Source organism: Calonectris borealis, chromosome 14, assembly GCF_964195595.1.
Source record: "Calonectris borealis chromosome 14, bCalBor7.hap1.2, whole genome shotgun sequence".
Classification (NCBI taxonomy): domain Eukaryota; kingdom Metazoa; phylum Chordata; class Aves; order Procellariiformes; family Procellariidae; genus Calonectris; species Calonectris borealis.
Window position 1 is genome coordinate 6,341,478 of NC_134325.1, and position 21,046 is coordinate 6,362,523.

The 21,046-nt window shown below is 36.9% G+C and overlaps 1 protein-coding gene across 2 annotated transcripts in view; it reads left to right on the forward strand.

Annotated features, from left to right (window-relative positions):
• PLEKHA7 (pleckstrin homology domain containing A7) overlaps positions 1-21,046 on the forward strand; it is a 161,856-nt gene that overhangs the window by 34,311 nt on the left and 106,499 nt on the right. Inside the window, exon 1 of one of the 2 annotated variants that reach the window (XM_075162733.1) lies at positions 19,444-19,695. The exons of the other annotated variant lie outside the window; for it this stretch is intronic. Coding sequence (XP_075018834.1) covers positions 19,625-19,695 — 71 coding nt within the window. The 5' untranslated portion in view covers positions 19,444-19,624. Of the gene's footprint in view, positions 1-19,443; positions 19,696-21,046 lie in introns of those variants that run through there. 2 annotated transcript variants of the gene reach the window in all.

Consider the following 21,046-nt stretch of genomic DNA (forward strand, 5'->3'; position numbering starts at 1 on the left):
ATACAGAAAGTCCTCCTTTTGACATGCACCTATTTGATGTTTTCTAAATCTGGGTTATCTAGAATGGTGCATGATATTCTTGATAAAGTCTTGCTGAAACACTTACAGTTAAAGGCTGCTTAAAATATTTCCTTCTCTTCTGGAAATACCTGTCATGATGTATCTTGGCATTGAATTTTGTCTTTTTCACTGCCATATTACAATGGTGGCTCATGCTAGGGTACCTCCCCACTTACCCATCAGTTTACTGTCGGACATAGGTTACACATTATCTCTGCATTTCTGTACTTTCAGTTGTTAGGTCATGTTTTGGATCTAATTTTGAATGTTCTATTCCCCTTGCTTTTTAACTTTATTCTTTTTTTTTACTTAAACTTGTGTTTGACTAATTATCTCCTACATATGAAACCTTTTGTCTGATAATTGAAAAAAATTTCTTCACAGTATATTTATTGCACAGTTACATCTCTATAAAAATTAGTATTTTCTGCTAGTCTCTAACAATGAGAGACAAGACTAGAGAAAAAATAATTTGGGAGTGATTTGTCTTGACAAATACACCTCTATTGGATTTTTTTTTCTTTTTTAATTGACAGGCTGTCATGCAATTCCTCTTGCTTCTCTTAAGTTGGTTGTCACAATATGGCCATGAATATTTCATTATATGTTTGAAGAAGTGCCTTGCTGAAAATGGTAGAAGTCGTGGTTTCTAAATACATCTGAGTAGTTCGTTCACACAGCTCAATTGACCTCATCATGTTTCTTGAATTAAACTAATGTTACTTAAAGAAACAAAAAGCTGTAAATTCATGTTGGACTCCTATTATTGTTGTTATATAATAATACACACAAATGGACATACCAGCAGCAGGGTCTTGATTTTAGGCTGTGATTTTTAAACCCAGTAACTTTTCTTTTAAATGGAGAACTTGGCTTTTTCCTCTGCTTGATCTATTCTGTTTATTGCTGCTGGTAATGAGGCAATCCTCTTCTGAAGCTCCAGCTGTTCCCAATCTTTGTTGCTCATTTGAAAAATCCTGTTAGCAGAGGAAATGTGGTAAAGCTCTGCTTCCGTCTTGGCCAAAATAGGTGTACTGTAAGGGTGTACCGAGAAGAAAATGGGAGGTTTCTGGAGGAATAATAATTCTGTTAGAAACCATAAATGTTCAGGAGATGGGCCTTCATTATAAAGCTACTTTTTCTTTGATGTGGTAAATGTCTGTTTGCTCTGCAGTGAGTATATAGCTTAAAAACAAAGATGCTGCTGGTTTGTTTTAATCTTCTTATTGTAAACCCTCAAATTAAGATATGGTCTGTCTTTTCAGTCAGTGTAATCTGAGTCTGATTTGACAAAACTGGTGTAAACCACTCTCCTGACCATAGTGGAGATAAAGCTGCCAAGACATGAAAAAAGATAGTTAAGGAAAAGCTTAACTACAGCCAAAAAAACCTTCACTGCTGCTTTTGGCTGTTACATCTGTGTGCAAGCATGTTTGTTTGCTCTGTTCAGGAATGCCAAGTCATGTGAACTGCCAATGCGTACAGGCTGTAGTATTGCAACATGTGGTGCGAGTTAAACTTCTAGAATGAATACATCCATTCTGCATTTCATGGGTTAGAAATTTTCATTTGTGTTTCTTCTAGCTTCTATTTTATTAAAACAGACTGATTTTCTTTTTTGTCTTTTTCCTTTCCTTCTGAATGTTTGTTCTTTCAGTCTCTATTAACATCTAGAAATAGGGTGAGTGGCAGTTTTCTCTTCAGTTTGATAGAGTCTCAAGATTGCTTCCTTTAAGCAGTTGGCGATTAATCAGAGATGGTGTAAAACCACAAATTGATAAGGTTTTTAGGTATATTTAAGCACGGCTAGTCAGTAATATGAAGATGAAATAAAGAAAGATGCACTTCCAATGTTTAAACTCCGTGTAGGTGTTCTAAGAGAGAAACAAATGGGGCCTTACTGCACTTTTAAAGGCTGTAGACAGATATGAAACTTGCAACTGAGCAGGAGATTGAGGTGGTCACTCATTGTTACTTGTCTTCTTTTCTCCTCCAGGAGTTTACTGTCCCCTTGGATCAGCCAGCATAACCGTGTGTATTGTCTCTTCCTAACGTGATGTCTCAGTGATCTGGGTTACTTTATACTCTACTGCATGGGTTTCAAAAACTGAGATTATTTTGATAGAACTGGGACAAGGAACAGCTACGTGTACGGTCACGGTGGCTGATCTGAGGGGGACATTGACCTTTCGAAGTGTGAGGTGATGAGCTTTTGGAGGTAGTAGCCTCAGCAATGCCTCGCTTGCAGCAGAGTCTGAAAAGAGTGAATTGTACTAGTAATAGCCTTTAAACAAAGTCTTTCCAAGCATGGTGATCTTTTTAATCTCAAACCTATTCTTAATCAACACAGACTTAATTGATACAATCTATCCATAAGCTGAAATCTATGCAGATTTTGAACTCAGTGAATTTCATACCTTATAAAAGTATAAAACTGGCTATAAATCTTTGTAATTTATATACTGTGGAAGGTCAGTAAGATAAAATGCAAGATTTTCAGAATCCTTCTGGCTGGTTTTGAGATTACTGTTAATTCCAAGAAAATAATGGGGTCTTCGAAGTCATGGTGTTGTCCTCTTTGTAACACAGAAACATTAAAAGCAAACAGAGCTTGATGGAAGATCATTCTTCAGAAGAACTTCATAGATCTTGATTGAAGCCTCAACTTAGTGATTCATGCAATCTATGCAAATGCATAGATTCTGCAGTTGACATAGACTTTTCAAAATAGAATATGCAAATGATACACAATCCAATGGAGTGTATGAGGTGGATGCATAAAATTATGTATCACTTGTCATAGTACTCTGTAGGGTGGTACCTCTTCTTCATAAATTACATGTGTGAAGTAGAACAATGCTGCTATGGAATTCTGGGGACTAAATAGGAAGACTGTAAAGTAGTGTAGAAATGGCAACGTGAAGAGGGAGAAAATTAAAAGTAGTGAACACTATTTTTAGAGCAGTTGAAATCTCGCTGTTTTGTATGAGCAGGAATGTGTATTGTCATTTAGCACTTCATCGGAATGGCTTATGCTGCCATCATGAGGAAATTTTATTAGAAGTAGCTGCTTCTACACTGTGGTACTTGTTCCTCATTTAAACAATTCTAAGTTAAGACTGTTGAAGCGCCTTCTAAATTTGCTTGAGTATGCCTACAGAATTAATAGCATATTTTGGATAATTAAATTAGTTTAAAGGAAAAAAAAACACTTTAAAAATCTTTCAAGCACAAGCATTTGGAAATAAGGTGAAGTGTAAAAGTGAATCTGGATAGGTCTGGTGTTCAGGTTTCTGTGTTTTTAATGATCTTTATTTTTTTAAAGAAATCCAGTGAAGCCTGCAGTATACTTATCTTCTGACATTTTGAATAAAAAAACACAGGACATCTTCTGTAGTCTTCTAGATCCTTATTATGCTGTTTTTAGCCTGCAATGCAGAAGGAAAAATCTTCTAGAATAACACATCATTTATGATGTGAAGTTTACGATGTACGTTTAGGCTGAACAAACATTTGGAAGCTTCTGTAACGGAATTGCAGTGCTTTTCTCTATCTCAGATGGCAAAATTAATCTGTTGGAACACAAGTAAACTGGGAATGACTTTGACATTTTAGGATGTTAAATCAGGAATAAATCAGAATTTCAAGTATCATGTATGGGTTTAGAGGGTAGTAGTTTCACACAGTCGCTGGTATTCCAGCTGTAATTTCTTTATAGTACCAAACATGTCATGCGTGAAGGGGAAATGTTTTCTTGGTCTAGAGAAATCCATTGGAGGTTTTTTGTGTCTTTAAATACTTGTAGAGCCATTATAATTTTAATTTGAGCTTCTTACAAACTTACTTTTTCTGTGCCAAAAGCTTAAACCTTATGAAAGCTGTCCACACAGCTTCACATAGCTTCAAAGTATTTCTCTATGCAGAAAAGCTGTTCAGCATATTGGTACTTCCCTGGGTCTATTCCATTTTAGATGACATACCAAAACTGGAAAACAGGTCCGCAAATCGTCACAGGCATCTTATGTGTAATCTTGTTCTTTTCTCTTTAAAGGACATCAGTAACACCGATCCCATGGTTTAAGGTTCCCATCTATTAACTTATTATAGTAGCCCTTCGGAAATTTGAAAATTGTATCTCATTTTATGCTTAATACTTTCTTTTTCATCATAGTGTAAAGACTAATCTGTCTCCCCTTCTTTTTTAAGTGAGAAAACCATTTAGGTCTAATAGAGTAACCATGCAGTGAGTTTGAGATCTTTAGCTTGTTGAAACTAAATGCTGTGGGAAAAGAGGTGGTCCTGTTTCATGGGATCTTTTGTGGTATATTTATCAACTACTCCCTTTTAGAATATAAAATTAGCATGTAAAAAGTTGTGTATTTCTTGGTAATGAGGCAGTTCTGATTTTTGAAGAATGGTAAAGATATGAACTTAGCATTTTCCATAAAGCCAAAATAAAACTTGAAACTGGTTGAGAAGGAATCCTTCCATTAGGAATGGCCAGGATTTCTTAGTCTTGTATAAAAAAAAAATTCTGGTTTATGAATGCCTGAATATGATAAGAAGATTTCATGTTCTAGACGGTTCCTAAATTCAGAAGGCGTCAGGGACAGAAGCAGCAGCTGAAGTACTGGGGAGATCACAAGCAGTCTTTGACAAGGGAGCAGGAAAAAAAAGAGTGAGTCACCAGGATGGTGAAGTTGTAATAGGGAGAACTGGGAGAATCTGGGAAGAGAAGTGGTTGTTAAATATCCAAAATAATTGGATAGAGCAATCTAAAAAGCATTACTTAGCAGATGTGTTGATTAAAAATTTCTATAGGCAGAAAACTTCCTTGCAGCCAGCGTTGTAAGAATTGATTTTGCTGGTAGTTCAGTGTGGGGAAGGCATTTATCGCTGATTCTGAAAAGTGATCAGGACGAGACACTGGGATTTCAGCAATTATGTGTGGCACTGCAGGGAGAAGTTAATCCCCTTCTGCGCCATGTAGTTTGTGGGAGTGAGCGATGTGGGAACTGGTGTCAGGTTATGCGAGTAATTACTGTTGCATTTGTATAAAGTAGAAGAGTGAAAGTTTGTCGGCACCATGGAGCTGAAATACAGCAGCTGCTTTCTGATGTTCCTCTAAACCTTGTATGTGCTTGTTTCTGGTTTTAATGTACCCCTAGGAAGTACTGTCTGGGACATGTTTGCTGGTGGAACATTATGTAAATATTATTTCAAAGCAAAAATAAGTTACTGGTGACTAATTAATATTATGATTCCAGCTTAAAATATTTTTTAGTAAGCAGAGATCAGTGTTATTTTTTAAACTTTGTGAGCACCAGCAATTAAATGTAAAGTAATTAAATGTTGAGTTAGGATGGATTGTCACTTACTCGCTAGATCTCATCTTCTGTTAGGTTTTAATGGAGGTACTTGTATAGCATTTACTTCTAGAACCACTTCTTTGCATGTGTTTTCATATCTCATTTATAAGGTAAATAAGGAGTAATGGGAGTATTTCCAAACTTTGAGGTTTTTGATCCTGTGGTGATGAGTAAAAAGCTTAGGAAAAAGTTTAATTTCTCACACGTATGTTTGGTGAACTGGAAAGGAAACAGAAGGCTTGCAGTTTTACAGATTTTTGTTTTATTTCATCTTATTTTAAAAATTATATCCCTTAATAAAAAGAGCATGGTACTTTTGCCTTTTATTGTTTGCATTGCATTTTATTTCAGTCAAAACATTTTTATTTTTAAATGAATACTATATGTAAATATAGCTAATATATGCTTAAGCTATAAAGATGGACCTCCTCCTATTTTGAGTCATGCCTTGCATATTGCTCTTTTGAGCACAGCCATAATACAAATACTGATAACAACGAAGATCACGGGAGCTGCGAAGAGCATTTTAACGACGAGAGTAAAGTCATAGCAGCTTGATGATAAATAAGACCTCCCTTCAGCCCCCTTCTCCTCCCAAATACAGAAAGAATTTCAGTCGTGTAGTTGTAAATGATGGTATTTTCACAAAGGCTTCTCTGTGTATCTGCAGCATAACAAAATTAATATAAAATATATCTTCTGTACTTTGATATAACTGGCAGAGAATGTGTTGAGTCTCTCAAAGACTGTGGGTTGTCTAATACATAATTTTAAATGAACAACTTTTTAGAGAAAATAAGGCAAACACTTCTCTTGCAACTAGATTTATTAGGAAGAGCTTTAAGGCAAATCTAATAGAAACAGCGTGACCTACTTAAATTAGCATAACATGTTAGATAATTGTTTTAACACAGCATATTGTTGAGACAAAATTTAGTTACCAAGAGCAGTTACAGTGAGTTTTCTGATTGGTTTGTGTGGAAGATTTTTAGAGAAAAGTTTTAAACTTATTGAAGCGATTGGACCAGAAGTAATTTTGTGATAGGCAATATTTTGAAGGTAGTTTTAAAATAAAGCATAGTAATTCCTGATAATTTAGTTACTTTGAAGCAGGAGTCATGGAACGTATCAAGGCTCTTTTGATAAATTTAAGATCTCATAAAACTGCAGAGATTTTTAATTCGTACCTGTAAGGAGAAATTTACAGATTTAATCCACCCATCTGGAAAGCGTTCCAATTTTATAAAAACTTCCATTAAAATCATGCTTGCAATAACTGTTTCTGCTTTGCTTCAAGTAATTAATCTGAGGAGGGATATTTTCTTGAAAGATTATATTTAATTTGGCTTTATGTAACAAGGTGATTAACTTGTTCTAGATGGGAGGAAACCCAGAAGGTGACTGTCTGCAAACGTAATTATGCAAAGCTGCTGTCATCTCAGCCACAGAAGTTATGTGGCCAAGGACTAATGTTGAGAGCTAATTAAAATAATGCAACTCTATTAAAACATCAAATTCCTGTTTTTAAGAATTATCTGGAATATAATATCATAATTATAGTTTCTTGATATTTGGTATTTAAATTTATTGCTTTTATCTTGAAAAATATGAAAGAATGATGGCACTAAGTAGATGTGGTCATGCTAGGGCATCTCCAGGAGCAAGTGGTTTTAACATCAGTGTAGAATCAACTAACACTAAATGTTCAAACGTACATCAGTTACATAAGCCAAGCTAATTTTGGTTTGTTTCTCTTAAGCTAGTCTGAAGCACTGAAACCGATTTAGAGACCAGTTTTAGTCCTTTTTCTGTGTGTGGATGACCTCTTGGGAGGAAATGATGGCAATGAGGTAGGCGGTATTCTGCTCTAATCTTCTTCCCTCCCCTTCCTTTCTTTCCCTAGGCAGAAAGAGAGGAGTGAAGGCGTTAATGATTTTTTTTTTTTCAGCAAATAGGGAGAGGGCAAGTGTGGTCCTTTTTAATGACTGTGCTTCACTTCTGAATGCTTATGAATGCTTCAGGCTTAATCATGAGAACGGTTAATGACTGACTGAAGCTGACAGTCTGTAAACAGTGCTGTGAAAAAGTATTATCTTAGGTATGTATCAGTGCTCAGTCCTTGCAAAAAGATTGTAATGTTTCATTTGAAACCCTGTATTTTTTCCTGTGTTTCACGTACTAAATGCCTGAGATACTATGAGGATTTTGTACTAATCTCTTGCGAACCCTTTTGAGTTTTCCATCCTGTAACTTTAAATGTGCAGTGTTTATTTAGTGCCATGTTTTTCAAAGTTTCCTTTGTGTTTGGAATACCTGCCTGAAAGTTGAGTACTGTTATCTTAAATAATTAGGGCAGTGAATGTTGGATATTCCTGGCACAAACTGTTAACACTCTTTCAGCACTTACATTCCAGGTTTGTGAAAGATCCTGATGAGAAGGGTAGGATTGTTTCTTGGTCATTGTGGACTTTGCCTTCAAATCGATGATTAATTCTTATCAAAGAGAATAAATATTTGCATTATTTCAAAAGTGTTTAAACAGATTTTATTACGAAGGATGAAGAGTGGAAGTATTTGTAATGCCTTCTGAAGTAATGAGATTGCTCTAGCAATAAGAAGCTCAGTTGCAAATGAAATCATGCCTTATCTTGGAACATATCTAGCCATTTCTTATAATGGCGAGTCATAGGTGGTATTGTCCAGGTTTCTCTCTATATCCTTTACGTTTTTATGTTTTTCTTGGGGGAGGGGAAACCCAAGCCAAATGAAAACCAAAAAACTCTTTTGTTTTGGCAAAGCACGTGAGGTTAGTCAGGTGTTATAAACATGAATCATTTCACGGGCTTCAGAAGATTAATCAAAATATAATTAGGGATTTTTATTTGTGTGTGTAAGTCAGTGTACGTTTTAAGGGATGTCCTGTTTGTCTGCTCTGTTTTACATAGAAATGCATCCTGTGCCCTTGAAAAGCATGTGGCCCCTGTTACCTTGCATGCTGCTATTCCTAGTGCTTCTAGGTATTTCATTTTTTTGTGTTTCCATAAATCCCGTTGTTGGTTTAGAATTCTATGCAGTCTGTTCAGTTCTTAACAGTATGACTGTGATTCAAATATGTGTTGTATATTGTATCATTTCATGGTTAAGTTTAATATCTTCCATTTCAAGGTTGGTTATGATAATGGAAATCATAAGAATGTAACAGAATATAAAGGATTCCTTAATGTTATTTTTTTTCTGAGATTAAAGTGACATACCAAAGAATATGCCAAAATTAAATAAATAAAATAAGTTCTTACACCAACACAGAATAAAGAGTTTAAGCAGTTGACTGTTTAAAAAGACTAGTATGAAATATTTACATTTCAGAGAATAGGTTAAATTTATCTCTAGTTTGTAGTGCTGAATTGTCATTTAGTGGCACGTGAATTTACCTAACAAATGAAAAAGTTTTGCTATGCAAATTAAATTTCTTAAGTGCAGTGAACAAATAGAAGTATAATAAAAAGTGCCATCAGTCTAATTAAGCAAATTAAATATTTCTTCAGGGAGGCTGGGATGACATAAACTTGATTAAAGCTATGTATACAATGTTTCTGTCTTTTAACTAAAAAACACTCATGCTGCTTTTAGTTGTCCAGATGTGCCTGTGGGGACAAATAAGTATAATTCAGTAGATGTAATCTAAGAACTGATGGATGCGTGGTTTCTTTTTTTTAATGCACAGATCATTAAGATGATAGTTATAAACAAACAATTAATATTGAGCTGATTTAAGTACAGAGTTCTCAAAATATTTTGTGTAGTTTTAGGGGTGAATTTGTTCTCTTTCCTGTGTCTGAATTTTTTTTTCCCCCATCCTCATAATGACCTTCAACTGGTTTTAATATGCTGGAGTCGATACTAAAAATATTTTATCAAGAATATTTCAGATTACTTGTAACAGTGATATTAACTGAATGCAAGCCAGTGCTGGTTTAGAAGCCTTAATTAGGAAAGCTTATTTTGGAAGTGGTTTCATTTATCACCCTGACCTCAGGAGTTTGTACACCCTACAGTTTCTTTTTACTCTTGTTCTTTTGAGGCATGTGGAATTACACAAATTGCCAACTTTAAAGTTAAGTGACAGCGTTTCATTTGCCTCTAATTGTAACGCTTTTCTGTAACCTGATATGTGATTTGCACAATTTACAAGGCATTGTAGTTACAGTTTATTTGCTAGTAAGTATTTTGAATAGGTTATTCTTATGGATAAGAATTTACCAGGTCTGTTAACATAAAATGTGTCTGAGTTAAAAAGGACACTATATGACAGTCTTCTTAGGTAGAAGACTTTGTCTGATTTATCCTGAAGATCAAAAATAGACTCGGTCTTCCTTATTTGCAGTCCTACGAGATGTATATTATATACTCTGGAGCTTCATCAAGGGCCAGCAAGCTGAAGTTTGGATGCCATTAATTAGGCATCTGTTTAGTTTCTATTAATGAGTTGTGTCTGTTGGAGAGAGAAACTTACTATGTTCTGGTAGCGTAAGTAAATTAAGATTTATTTGGGTCACAGTAGAGAGGAATCTGCCTTCTAAATTCAAAGTAATTTAAAAAATTGCTTGTAATATCAGCATTCTGGCTTCTACATATGTTTGTAGTGACTGCTTTTATTAAATCGCTTCAGTCCAATGTACATGCATCCATACTCAGTGAAATACTAGATTTCCTGTTTGGTTTTAGCAAAAGTTTATTCCTTTAAAGTTTATTTGGCTGACTCAATTTTTTTATTCAATCATTTTGGTTAGTTTTCTGTTCAATATTTTTGTGTCACTTGGCAGTAAATATTTGTCTGCTTCCAGTATAATTCATTTTTAATTAGGATAAAGTAGCTTAATCCCATTTCAGGCTCTGCGTATTTTTTTTATATAATAATGTCATGTCTTCATGAATGCTTTTTTTTGTTTGTTTAGAGGAGTTATTTCAGATTTAAGAATATGGAATTATTTCTTACAGTGAGAGAATGTAATTTGATTCTCTCATTTTCCTTGAACTGAAATGTGAAATACCTGCTGATTCTACAGCACACAACATATATACTCTGTGTTTACAAATGCAGTAAGCAGAAAATGGAATGATCATTCCCAAATGGTCCTTGAAGATAGTCAATATCTGGTACAGGCCTTAAAATCTTTGACTTTGTAGAACTGTTTGGAAAAGTCCTGTAGAGGTGGGTCAAGTTGTTGAATGTCCTTTTATGAAGAACTAGGTGGGATTCTGGTTTGGTTTGGGCTTCTTTGTTTTTTTGGGGGATGTTTTGGGTTTTGCTTGATTTGTTTTGGAATTCTCTCGTCTTTCTGGCCAGTGACGATGCTGGCATGGATTCACAGCCTTGCAGCTCTGATAGCACTGGATTTCAGGCATCCGAATCCTGCAGCCTTTCTTCACCAGACTGGTATGCCCGACCTGAGCTTCCTCAGTGTATTGCAGGCGGCAGCCCTTATGATTTGTGTATGGTGTAAAGCTGGTGGGAATAGGTGTTTAGTCCTTTAGCCGTCTCCTTCCACCAGTGTGAGGGCAGTGCCAGGCCAGCCAGACTCCAGCGATGAAATGCTCTGTCATGGATGCTCACTGCTGCAGCCTGTGCTGTGGCCTGCGAACCTCTTGCTTTCCAGCAACAGCAGTCTCCCTCTTCAGTCTACTGGCGGGGATGGATTGCTGGTAATAAGTATGACTCTGTGGCCGGGTGATACGTTTACTTTATTTCCTGGGTAAAGGTCACAGTTTATAAAGGTCACAGTTTATACAGAGTGAACCTGGTGGTGGAGGGTAGATTTCCTGCTAGCGTTGAGGATGACATCATCCCCCAAAGTTTGCGTAGGTTAGAATTCAAAGATGTACAGAACAGACTGTTTACGTGCACAGATGCAGAATAACTAATATCTGTGTACCTCTGACTGTCGGTAGCGATCAGGTGATCTTGGAAGTTAGCTTCCGGTTGCAGGTTACTTGTGGCTAATTGTTTCAGCTGGAATTGCAGTTAGAGAGGAAGGCAAGGTCATAAGGAGGGTACTTCCCCCTTCCTGTCTATGTCATGGTCAATGGCTTTATATCTGTGAGGTTTCATGACTTGCAGTAGGTTAATTTACAGCCCAGGTATTCCTCGTCTGCCCCAGAAGATATGCTGATGTTTTATTGTTGACAAGAATTTTTGTTGTTCATTCTGCAAATTGTGGTAGACTAATTTAGCCAGCTGCAGGGCAGAATGGCCTGGTTGAGAACATGGTACCTGGTTACATAGCAACTTCATTGTGATTTTAGGTTTGCAGGCAGGAAGATTCACTGCTCTAGTTCAACAGGACAGGGTTATCTCTCTGACAGGCAGGATGCCAACCGTCTTCAGTTGCTCATGAATCAATTGAGAACCTTTGGCCACAATAAAGAGTTGTTTAGCTTCTGCCTGAACACTTGCTAAACAGTGAAGAAACATGCATTGGTTATCTGACATCTAGATCAAGATTGCAGTTTATTAATCTCAATTCTAGTACATGCATTCTTCCCATATTTGTTATCACGTGATATTAGTGAGAGCCATTGAGAATTCATGGCTGACTGTTGAAACATCTGGTGGTAAAAGTTACCTGGATACAGAATAAGTGAAATAACTATGTCAAATAAAATTTGGGCGTTATGGCTTCAGGCTCCCTAAATGGCTTAATTTGGTCTATGAGCTTTAGGTTTTTTTTCGCAATTGCTTAGTTACTTATACCGCTTTCTATGTTCAGAATAAAACTGTAGAAAATAAGTGCTGTAACTGAAAACAGAAACTGAGTTCTGTTTTTCATTTAAAATCTGTGAAGGTGTGATGTGTGAGGAATGGGCAAGCTGCAGTGTAGAACACACCATTGCACAGGAGTTGCACGGGTGGTGATTGTTTCTGGACATGAGCGCTTCTGTTTTGGCTCTTCAGTGATGCAGGTTTACACACAACAGCATCCTCCTTTTGCTTTGAGGTACAGTAGTAAACAACATTGTTCTAGCTAACTCCCTGAACAGATACTTTGCCATAAAGGGTCCTTTTGTGAACAGGGCTAAGTTGCTGCTGATACATACCTCCATGTGGCCTCCAGCCATTCTGTGTTGGTCATTGTTACAGAATAGTGTGCTAAAACCTGGTGTCTGTAGGTGCCGTGGGACAATAAAGTAGGGGGATGATGGCAGTTTTAATATGTGAAGCCTGAAGAAGGATCCTATCTCTTGAGCACCCAGAGGAGAGTAGAAGGAACGGAGCCTTACGCTACTTATAAATGGGGAGTGGCAACTTCCAGGAAGAGTGGAAGAGGCAGGAGAGGGAGGTGTGCCACCTCCAGTTTGGGACAAAGGCCAGGAAGATGTGCTTTCAAGTACTAATGGCAATGTGTGATTAATACTTAAGCTGTGATTTTTGACTTGATGCAGAATTGGAATGTGTCAGGTCAGTGGAGGCTGTGCAGGCTGCACTGTAACTGCTTGTAGCTGGAACGGCTTTTGGGTAATACTGTTTAGATTGCCTGGCGAGTCAGGGCGCAGGTGTTGGACTTCCGAGCATCTTTACAGCCTGTCTAGTAGTAAAGTAGCTAAGAGCAGTTTTGTGTTTGGGCTAAAAATAGAATTTTATTTAGATGAGAATTTAATAACTTTTGCTTTTTTGTTCAGATTGGAACAAAGACATTAAAAATATTATTTCTTAATCCAAGTAAGAATGTCTGGAAGGACTAAGGTAGGAAGCATACATATCAGTCCTAGTAACTCCAGTATGAATTCTCAGATGTTTAGAGTAAATTCTAGGCTTTGTTTCAGGTGTAGGAATTTTTAAAATCTAGCTTCAGACTCTGACAGAAAGACTCAATCCAGACTTACTGTTTTTTTTAAATCTACCAAATAAAGTATTCATTGTGGAATTCTTCCAAATCCAATGTCTTTTGAAGTTCATTTTGTCAAGCAGATTTTAGCTTTTTATTGTACGTTTTTAATGATTGTTCAGAACACATGGAAGCTGGTTTCTGTTTAGAGGACAACTAGTTTTAAGATAGTGCTGCTGATGTCTCTGTGTGACTTCTGTGTCTCTAAAGAGGAGCATGGAATGAAACAGAATTTTTAGCTTTCATATGTGGCATCTTAAGATTAAGCTTCGGGATGCAGAAACGTGTCTCTACCTAAAATAAAACCTACTGCTATATCTAGCAGTTACTTTTACTTCTCTATTCCTTGAAGGACCAATCCTTAATGGAAATAAATTCCTTAAATTTCAGATACTTTACACTTCAAGGCCCTCATATTTCTACTTTATGGTGTTCCGTCACTCTTACCAGCCTGCCTGGTCACAGAAGGGAGTGCATTGGCATTTCATCTTGCAAAAGGTGCCTTTCTCAAGAATTTCACGTGGTATGCAAGTTGCTTCAAAGGAACCTTTTTGCAACTTGAGTGTTGCAGAAGCAACGGAAAGCCTGTTAATAACAGTAAATAACTGTTACGTGTTTTCATATCTGGAAAATCAGGTTTGGGAACACATTTTTCCCTCTTTAAAGTGTATGCAAGGGAAAATGCAAGCATTTTGCCACTGAGAGGCTTCCCTAAAGTGAAGGAAAGAATGACCTAGGTTTTAAATGTCTCTGTTCTGGTTTGCATCCCAGAGTGGACTCTCTTAACTGCTGTACAAGATGGCTGGGCCATGGCTCTGTTCTGCGAAGGGTGCTAAGCTCCACCTCTGATGCCCCACATAACAACAGCTTACGGGGACAGGTGATGGAGGATTGCGTAGTGCTTGAAAAGTCTTAAAACCTCTATGTTGTTTCTGGTGCTAGTATTTGGTAATAGCCAGTGGAGTTCAAATCTCACACCTGGATACCACGGAAAAAGTAAGTAGATCTCTCTTCCCCACCCGCCCCCCAGTACTTTTTCATCTGAGCTACCCAGCCTTTCAATGGCTATCATGGGGCCCAACTGCAAATTTAAAGGTCCTTCCAAAGAGATTTCACTTATTTTTGTATCATAAGAGATGCTAACTTCGTGTTCCAGTATTCAGTTTGAGAGGGTAGCTTTACGCTCACTGTTTCCTTCTAAAAATAATTAATAAACAGACAAGCTTGAGAAACTAAGCGGAGATTCTTGGCTTTCTTGGGAATCTTGCCTTTTGAATGAGTTTTGCATCAGCATCGTTAGACATATTTCAGAACATCACAGTATATGGGCAGGGAGTATATGGAGAGAATGTGGGGAAACTTCAGTGTCTTTATGAAGTGTGCAACCCCTAGTTGTTTAACCAACTGTTGCTTGCTCTTTGGGATGTTTACTTGTTTTTAAAGATCTTACTGGGAATGATGTAAAGCTGATGGAGGATGAGGATGGGTAACAGGCAGCGGTCTCTGGGCTAGATAAATGGGCTATCAAGCTGAACAAGGCCTGTCTGGATAGTGCCATGTATATGGCAAGAAAGCTGCCTTAACAGCAGGAGGGAAAGAGGGGCTGGAGAAATTGAAAGCTACTGAAAGGTGAACAGAGCAACCAGGTATTAGGAGGGCAGGTAAATGAGAAGTTTTAGAGACTGGAAGGTGTGGGGTAGGAGGCAGGGAGAAGGTAGTTGTTTTTTGCTGTGGAGAACCCAGTTTAATTGAAGTCAGAATACACACATCTTCATGTCCTGCCTATTTTCTTTCAGAGGTTGTTCACTTTTCTTTATTTTTCATTAGGTGGCCTGCTTGAAAACAAGAAGTAACCTTATTCTGTATCTGCTTATGTGACAATGATCACTTCAGTTTTCTTAGGAAACTAGGCTGAAAAAAAAAAAATCTTAATTCAGTAGTTTGACCAGCAAGCTTAGGAGTGCAGCAGAGATTATGAATTATCATTGAATCCACTAGTCTGCCTCAGAAAAGAGCAAAAGACATCCTTCAGCAGCTAGGTTAGATAACGTTTTCTTACATGGATGTTTTCTCCCAAGTTCTGGTGTTGTTTCAAGTCCTCTTTTCTTCCAGTGCTTTTCTGTTATCACTTCTGAGTTTGTTTGTTTGTTTTTGTTTTTCCCTATGTAAATATCCATTTAGTCTTTAACTCTGGATGAGTTTTGTGGTTTCATTGGTAGTGTCCTTCTTCAGTTTCAAATTTGCCATTATTCTTCAGTTTTGTTGGATATTTTCCTATTCTTGTGTTTTATACATAAAGGAAAAAAAGACTTTCCATTATGTCTTCTAAGTACTGCTCATTATGTTTGATATCTTTGTAACATTTTCTTTGTAAGTAATACTGTTAATTTCAGACTCCATGTAAGGATTTTTCCTACATTTCCTGTATTTTTTTTCCCTTCTATTTTAGTGTCTGTAATGTATTTCTTAGCAGGCAGGGAAAATATCAAATATAACACTTTGTATGGGAGTAAATTACTGATTTATGGTATTGATGTTACAATAATTTCTGCATGACACTTCATTCTATTTTTATGAATACTAAACTTTTTATATACATTTTGATATATCGTCACATAACTGTCTACAATGTGCCTGCTTTCACTTCTAGACTTGATGAAGTTGATTTACATTCCAGTAACAAGGTTAGTTTCTATTTCTCCTTCAGTCTGCCTTTTTAGTTTAAACGAATTTCCATTCATTTACCAAGGATGCTACTTGTTTGAAATTATTGAAGATGGTCATGAGCTTGGTCTTCTGCAGTCTTTCAGCCTGTGCTTGCTTTTTGAAGTGCAGTTACGCCTCAGTTAAGTATTGCATACCTTTCCAACTAGCAGCATTAAATGCTGTAACGGCTAACAGGTCAGTTACTTCAGTATTAAGGTCACTGTAAATTCTGGAACACACAGTATTTGCGCCTCAAACTTATTTTCTTTGTTTAATTTTGTTCTAGCAAAGTAATAAGTACTACCTGGCATGGTATGCCAAACAATACTAATGTGGTTATTTTTAAGTAAGTTTGTTGGCACTAAAACACGGAAGTAAAACTCAAACACAGATGACTACAGTTGGAACGAAACCCACTTGTCTCTTTTATTGGAGGTGGTGTTTGGCAAGTAGGTCTGGATCCCAGAAGTAGTTCCGTACTGTAGTAGTTTGTAATCAAGCCTGCATGTGGAAAGAAATAAAAGGGGCACTTGGTAAATGTTGGGTGTCATTGTGCAGGCTTTCTCTTTGGTCCTTACCAGATTTTCTCTTCCCCCTTTCTCTCTCTTATGTCACACGTTCCCTTCCTGTTTCCAAATCGCTGAACTGGTATGATGCTTACCAATGAAGGATTCTGCTTCTGTAAAGATCATCTTAAATTCAGTTTTTGTCTGCCTATTGTTATCTCACTTATCCCCATCTTTAAATGCTGTCCACCCGTTTAAAAACTGTGTAGTTTCCACCACATTTTAAAATTTAAATGGCTTTTATATTTAAATTGAAATTTCAGAGCAATAATGCTACTGTTGTGTTAGAGCTAGGAGTAGGAGACAAAAAGAAAGCTCTATTCTGAATATTCCCACACATCTTTTCCCTGAAATGCTACAGCTGTTTTATCCCTTCATAAATCTTTAATCAGAGGATTTCAATACTTAATTACAAAAAAAATTTAACCTCGCATCATTCCTTTGCTGTCAGCCAGTATTTTCCTTATTATGTGGATAAGCTAGGCATTAAGGGACTAAGTGATTTTTGCAAAATGGCATGGCGAGCCACTGGCAGCCTCTAAGACTCCTGGTTTATAAGCCTGTAATCTGCTGACTTGACACTAACGTTCTTTTCAGCTGGCAAATCAAATGGAAACACCCTAAATCCTGGTTGGGACTAAGGAGAATTATTCTGAGATGAGAATTCCTGCACAAATGTGTTAATGCTGGGATTATCAGTGTCAAGGAGGCACCAAATAAAAAATGAGTAAATATACCGGATAGAAAGGTAAGTGCTTTAGGGATGTGCACACAAGATGACTCATCAGGTCCGACCCCCGCAGTGTAGCAGAATGACTTAGATGGCCCTCAACAGCTGTGGCAGCAGGGATGAAAGATATCAGTATCCGAACATTCCTGATCAGGCGGCAGGGAAAAGTGACTTGGACAGGCCTCAGTAGAGTTTTCCCTTCCCCTCACATGCACACAACTTTTTTTGCTGTTACCTGTGTGGTTTTTGAGAGTTGTGGGTTTTTGAGTTAGTGCTCCATGGTAGAGATGAGAGATTATGTTTATAAAAGCTGCTTTTTCAAGTCTGTTTGTAAAAATTCAGCTGATACCACATCATTTGTGCTTGAACTGCCTTTTCAAGCTGCTTCTTTACAGCCAGGAGAGGTATACAAGTTTCTGCAAAATGATGTGCCCAGAAGCTTGCTTGTTTTTTCCAGACATATCAGTTGGGCTAATAAAAAAAAAATTACTTCTCTGGGAAAACTGTGCTCTCTTTGTGTTATTCTGACATTTTTATAGGACTTCAGAAATTGGTGCGGTATGCAGTGACGTATGGTATCTGCATATTCTTCTGTGTGCAAGGGTACATTGCATTTATTGTGTAAAATGGCCTGTGATTCCCCAAGTTGTAGCTGGTGGGAACAGTTAATTACTTGACTGAGCTCTGTGTGTGACAGTGTGCAGAGCTTTATTAATAAGCATTCCCGTTTTTTTGAGGACCGAGCCCTTAATCTGTAGCCTGTGATTGTTCTGGGTTTTTTCCCCTTATTGTTCTATCTCCATTTGAAATGTTTTTACATGTTTCACAAATAAACCACCCTTTTTTTACACCATGACAAATAATAGTTAGGCAATGTAAAACATGACAGTGCTGTTAAAACACTATAAAAACAGTTGAGTTATATGAAAAAGAAACTAAGCATTTCACTGGGATCGGATTTAGTTTCAGATATAAGATACATTTAAGGTAGAAGAACAAGCTCCCATTCTTTTCAGTCAGTCTTTAAAAAGTACCTAGAATAGTGACAAAGTGACAACAGTGACAATGACTGAGATGTTGATTATAAACTTGTGATAAAGCAAGTGAAACCCATTCAGTCTTTTTCCAAAACTGAGAGACAATAAAATAATGCGAGAGTAAATAATGTCATGGGGTAGAGGTATTAAATTCAACATTTTAATGTTTTCCAGTGCAGCTAGCACAGATAATGAAATAATTTTAAAATCTGTTTTATTTAATATTTTGCTTAAACTAAGCAAGTCTTCATGTGAGGGCACTGTACACCTTCTTTAAGAGTAGTGTAGGTAGATAATAATTTAAGTCTATTTGACATTAGGCATGCCACTGGGCTATACTGTGGCTACTCACATGTCTTCCTGCTTTCCAGTTGTCTTTTCCTCCCCTGAGGAAGGCATGCCCAAATAAACTCTCACGTAACTTACCATTGTACGGTATATCAAAAGAAATCTTGCTTTTGATACTTCTTTGATTTAAGCTGTAGTAAAATACTACAGGAATGCATGCACATAATTTTATTTCTGTATTCAGTAGCTTAAATAACGTAGTTTAAGATTCCACCTCCTATCCTTCCCTCCTGCTTTCCCATAGTTAAGAGTGTAGCATGATAGGATTCTTTTTTAGCAGGGAAAAACTCCATATGATTTTTCATACTACTGTAATGTGCAATGCAATCTGATGTTGCTTATGAAACAGTAGTATGCACTGTGCATTTAATTGGAATTTTCAGAAGGAATTTTTGTCAGGAAGTTCAAGGTCATGGATCTCCTGCATTTTCAAGGAAATTCTTGTCATGGGCTGAAATTGTTTCACCTGCAGTCTGGATCTTCATTAGCTGATAGGAGGGATTTGCGGCATTGGCAGTAAGTTCTGCTGGTTGCTGGCTGGCTGCCAAAGCAGGGCTGCTGTTTAAGGCAGCAGGTCTCTCTGCCTTTCGCCAGCCTGAAAGGGACTGTGTTTTCAAGAAGAATGTGGTGCGGGATTTTATGTCGAGTCAAAAACGACGGGCTGTCCTTGCTGTACTGAAACAATTGCATGTATATGATTTCGTAGTACGTGATGTCATGAGGGTGTTGGCTTTTAGGAATTTCACTATTGAGGAAGGAGTTTGAAATGCAGGCAGAATCTTCAAGACCTTTGAATATGCACTTGGTTTTTTTTTAGTTAGCTTGGAACAAATGTACAGATGGATACATGCATACATATTTTTTTGGTGAGGAATTAACATATGGAATATAGAAGCGATTTAAGTGGATACAAAACCTGAAGGCAATGTCGAGTCAGTCTGGATTTTCAAACTCTGTTCCTCTACTGGGATATCCATTCTACCAGGTGTCATGCAGGTATATCGTGTTTTAAGTTTTATCTTTTAATGCACTTGATATGGAGCTGTAGCATGATGCTTGTGTCAACAGATTTTTTTTTCCATTTCTTTGTTCTCTAAAAAAAATTATGAAATCAGAGAATTAAGAAGCTGAAAAACATAAATACAGTTTTATAATGCTTTGTGCCTGACTTTATAATTAGGTTTGCATTTATTTAAAGCAAATATTTTTTTGTTTCTAAACATACTGAATGTTTTGAGAGTTTTTCTAACTGGAAAAATGAAGTTGTAACCCTGGAGATTTTTCAAGTGAGTTATGTATTCGGATATTTCAGTCATTTATTAGGAACCAGATATCTACAGTGTTGAAAATTGGAAATTATACGGATTTCTAGAAACATGAATAATTTTAAGTCTTTTCATGCAGAATTGCCTAAGGTAGATTAACAAAAGTACTTACTGTCATTATGCTTTTAAGACAGTTCACAAAAAATGTGCACATGTAGAAAGGTGATAAATGATAGCGTTTTGATAAAGCTTAATCATACAAGCTTCTTATTGTTTTATCTTTTTGATTCACAGTCCTGTTTTATTAAAAATCCTTCCTTCTGAGAGTGCTATATAACAGTTTCCGAGTGAATGGGTTGGATTCTAACCATGAAATTACTGTTCCTGCTGTGGAAGACTGTAATATTGCATAATAATTAAAGGGAATGAGTTACAATACTTCTTTGGCTGAAAGACCTCAGGTTTCTGGCACACCTTAATAAAGGAATGTAATCTCTCTTTATTGTGTCTAAATCTGAAGTCCCTGCCTCTCATGCTGCAACAATAACAGAGGGAGGGGAAAATGGGAGTTGGAACAGGAGTTTTGTGCTATTACTCATCTTTCTGTAACACATTCGAAGAGTAGGATAAGAGAGTAAGTTAATTGTTAACATGTTCATATCCAGAGAATGAACCTGACAAATAATCTTCATAAACTGCAGCATATACAGTGGTACGGATTAGTGTTGTAAGGCTGCAGTGACAGTCATTTCTGAATAGAAACAAAAGTGGTTCTGCATAGTGTTCATTTAACCACTTTTCTGTGTGTTTCTTGAAATAAATTCCTGCACTTATTTGCATATTTGTATCTCTGTAGCATTACCGGGCTGTCTGGTCAAAGATACCAGTAGGGTTTTGTTGAAACCAGAGTTAGCCATTTAGAGGTCAACCACAATGATTGCTCATGGTGGTTGTCCTTTGGCCTAACTTTGGAGGATGCTGAAGTCTAGTAGCCTTTCTCTCCTTTTCTGGCCTTTTTTTTTGTGATAATAGGCATGAATAAGCTGGAAATTAAAGATGACAGAAATTCAGTAAATGGCAAC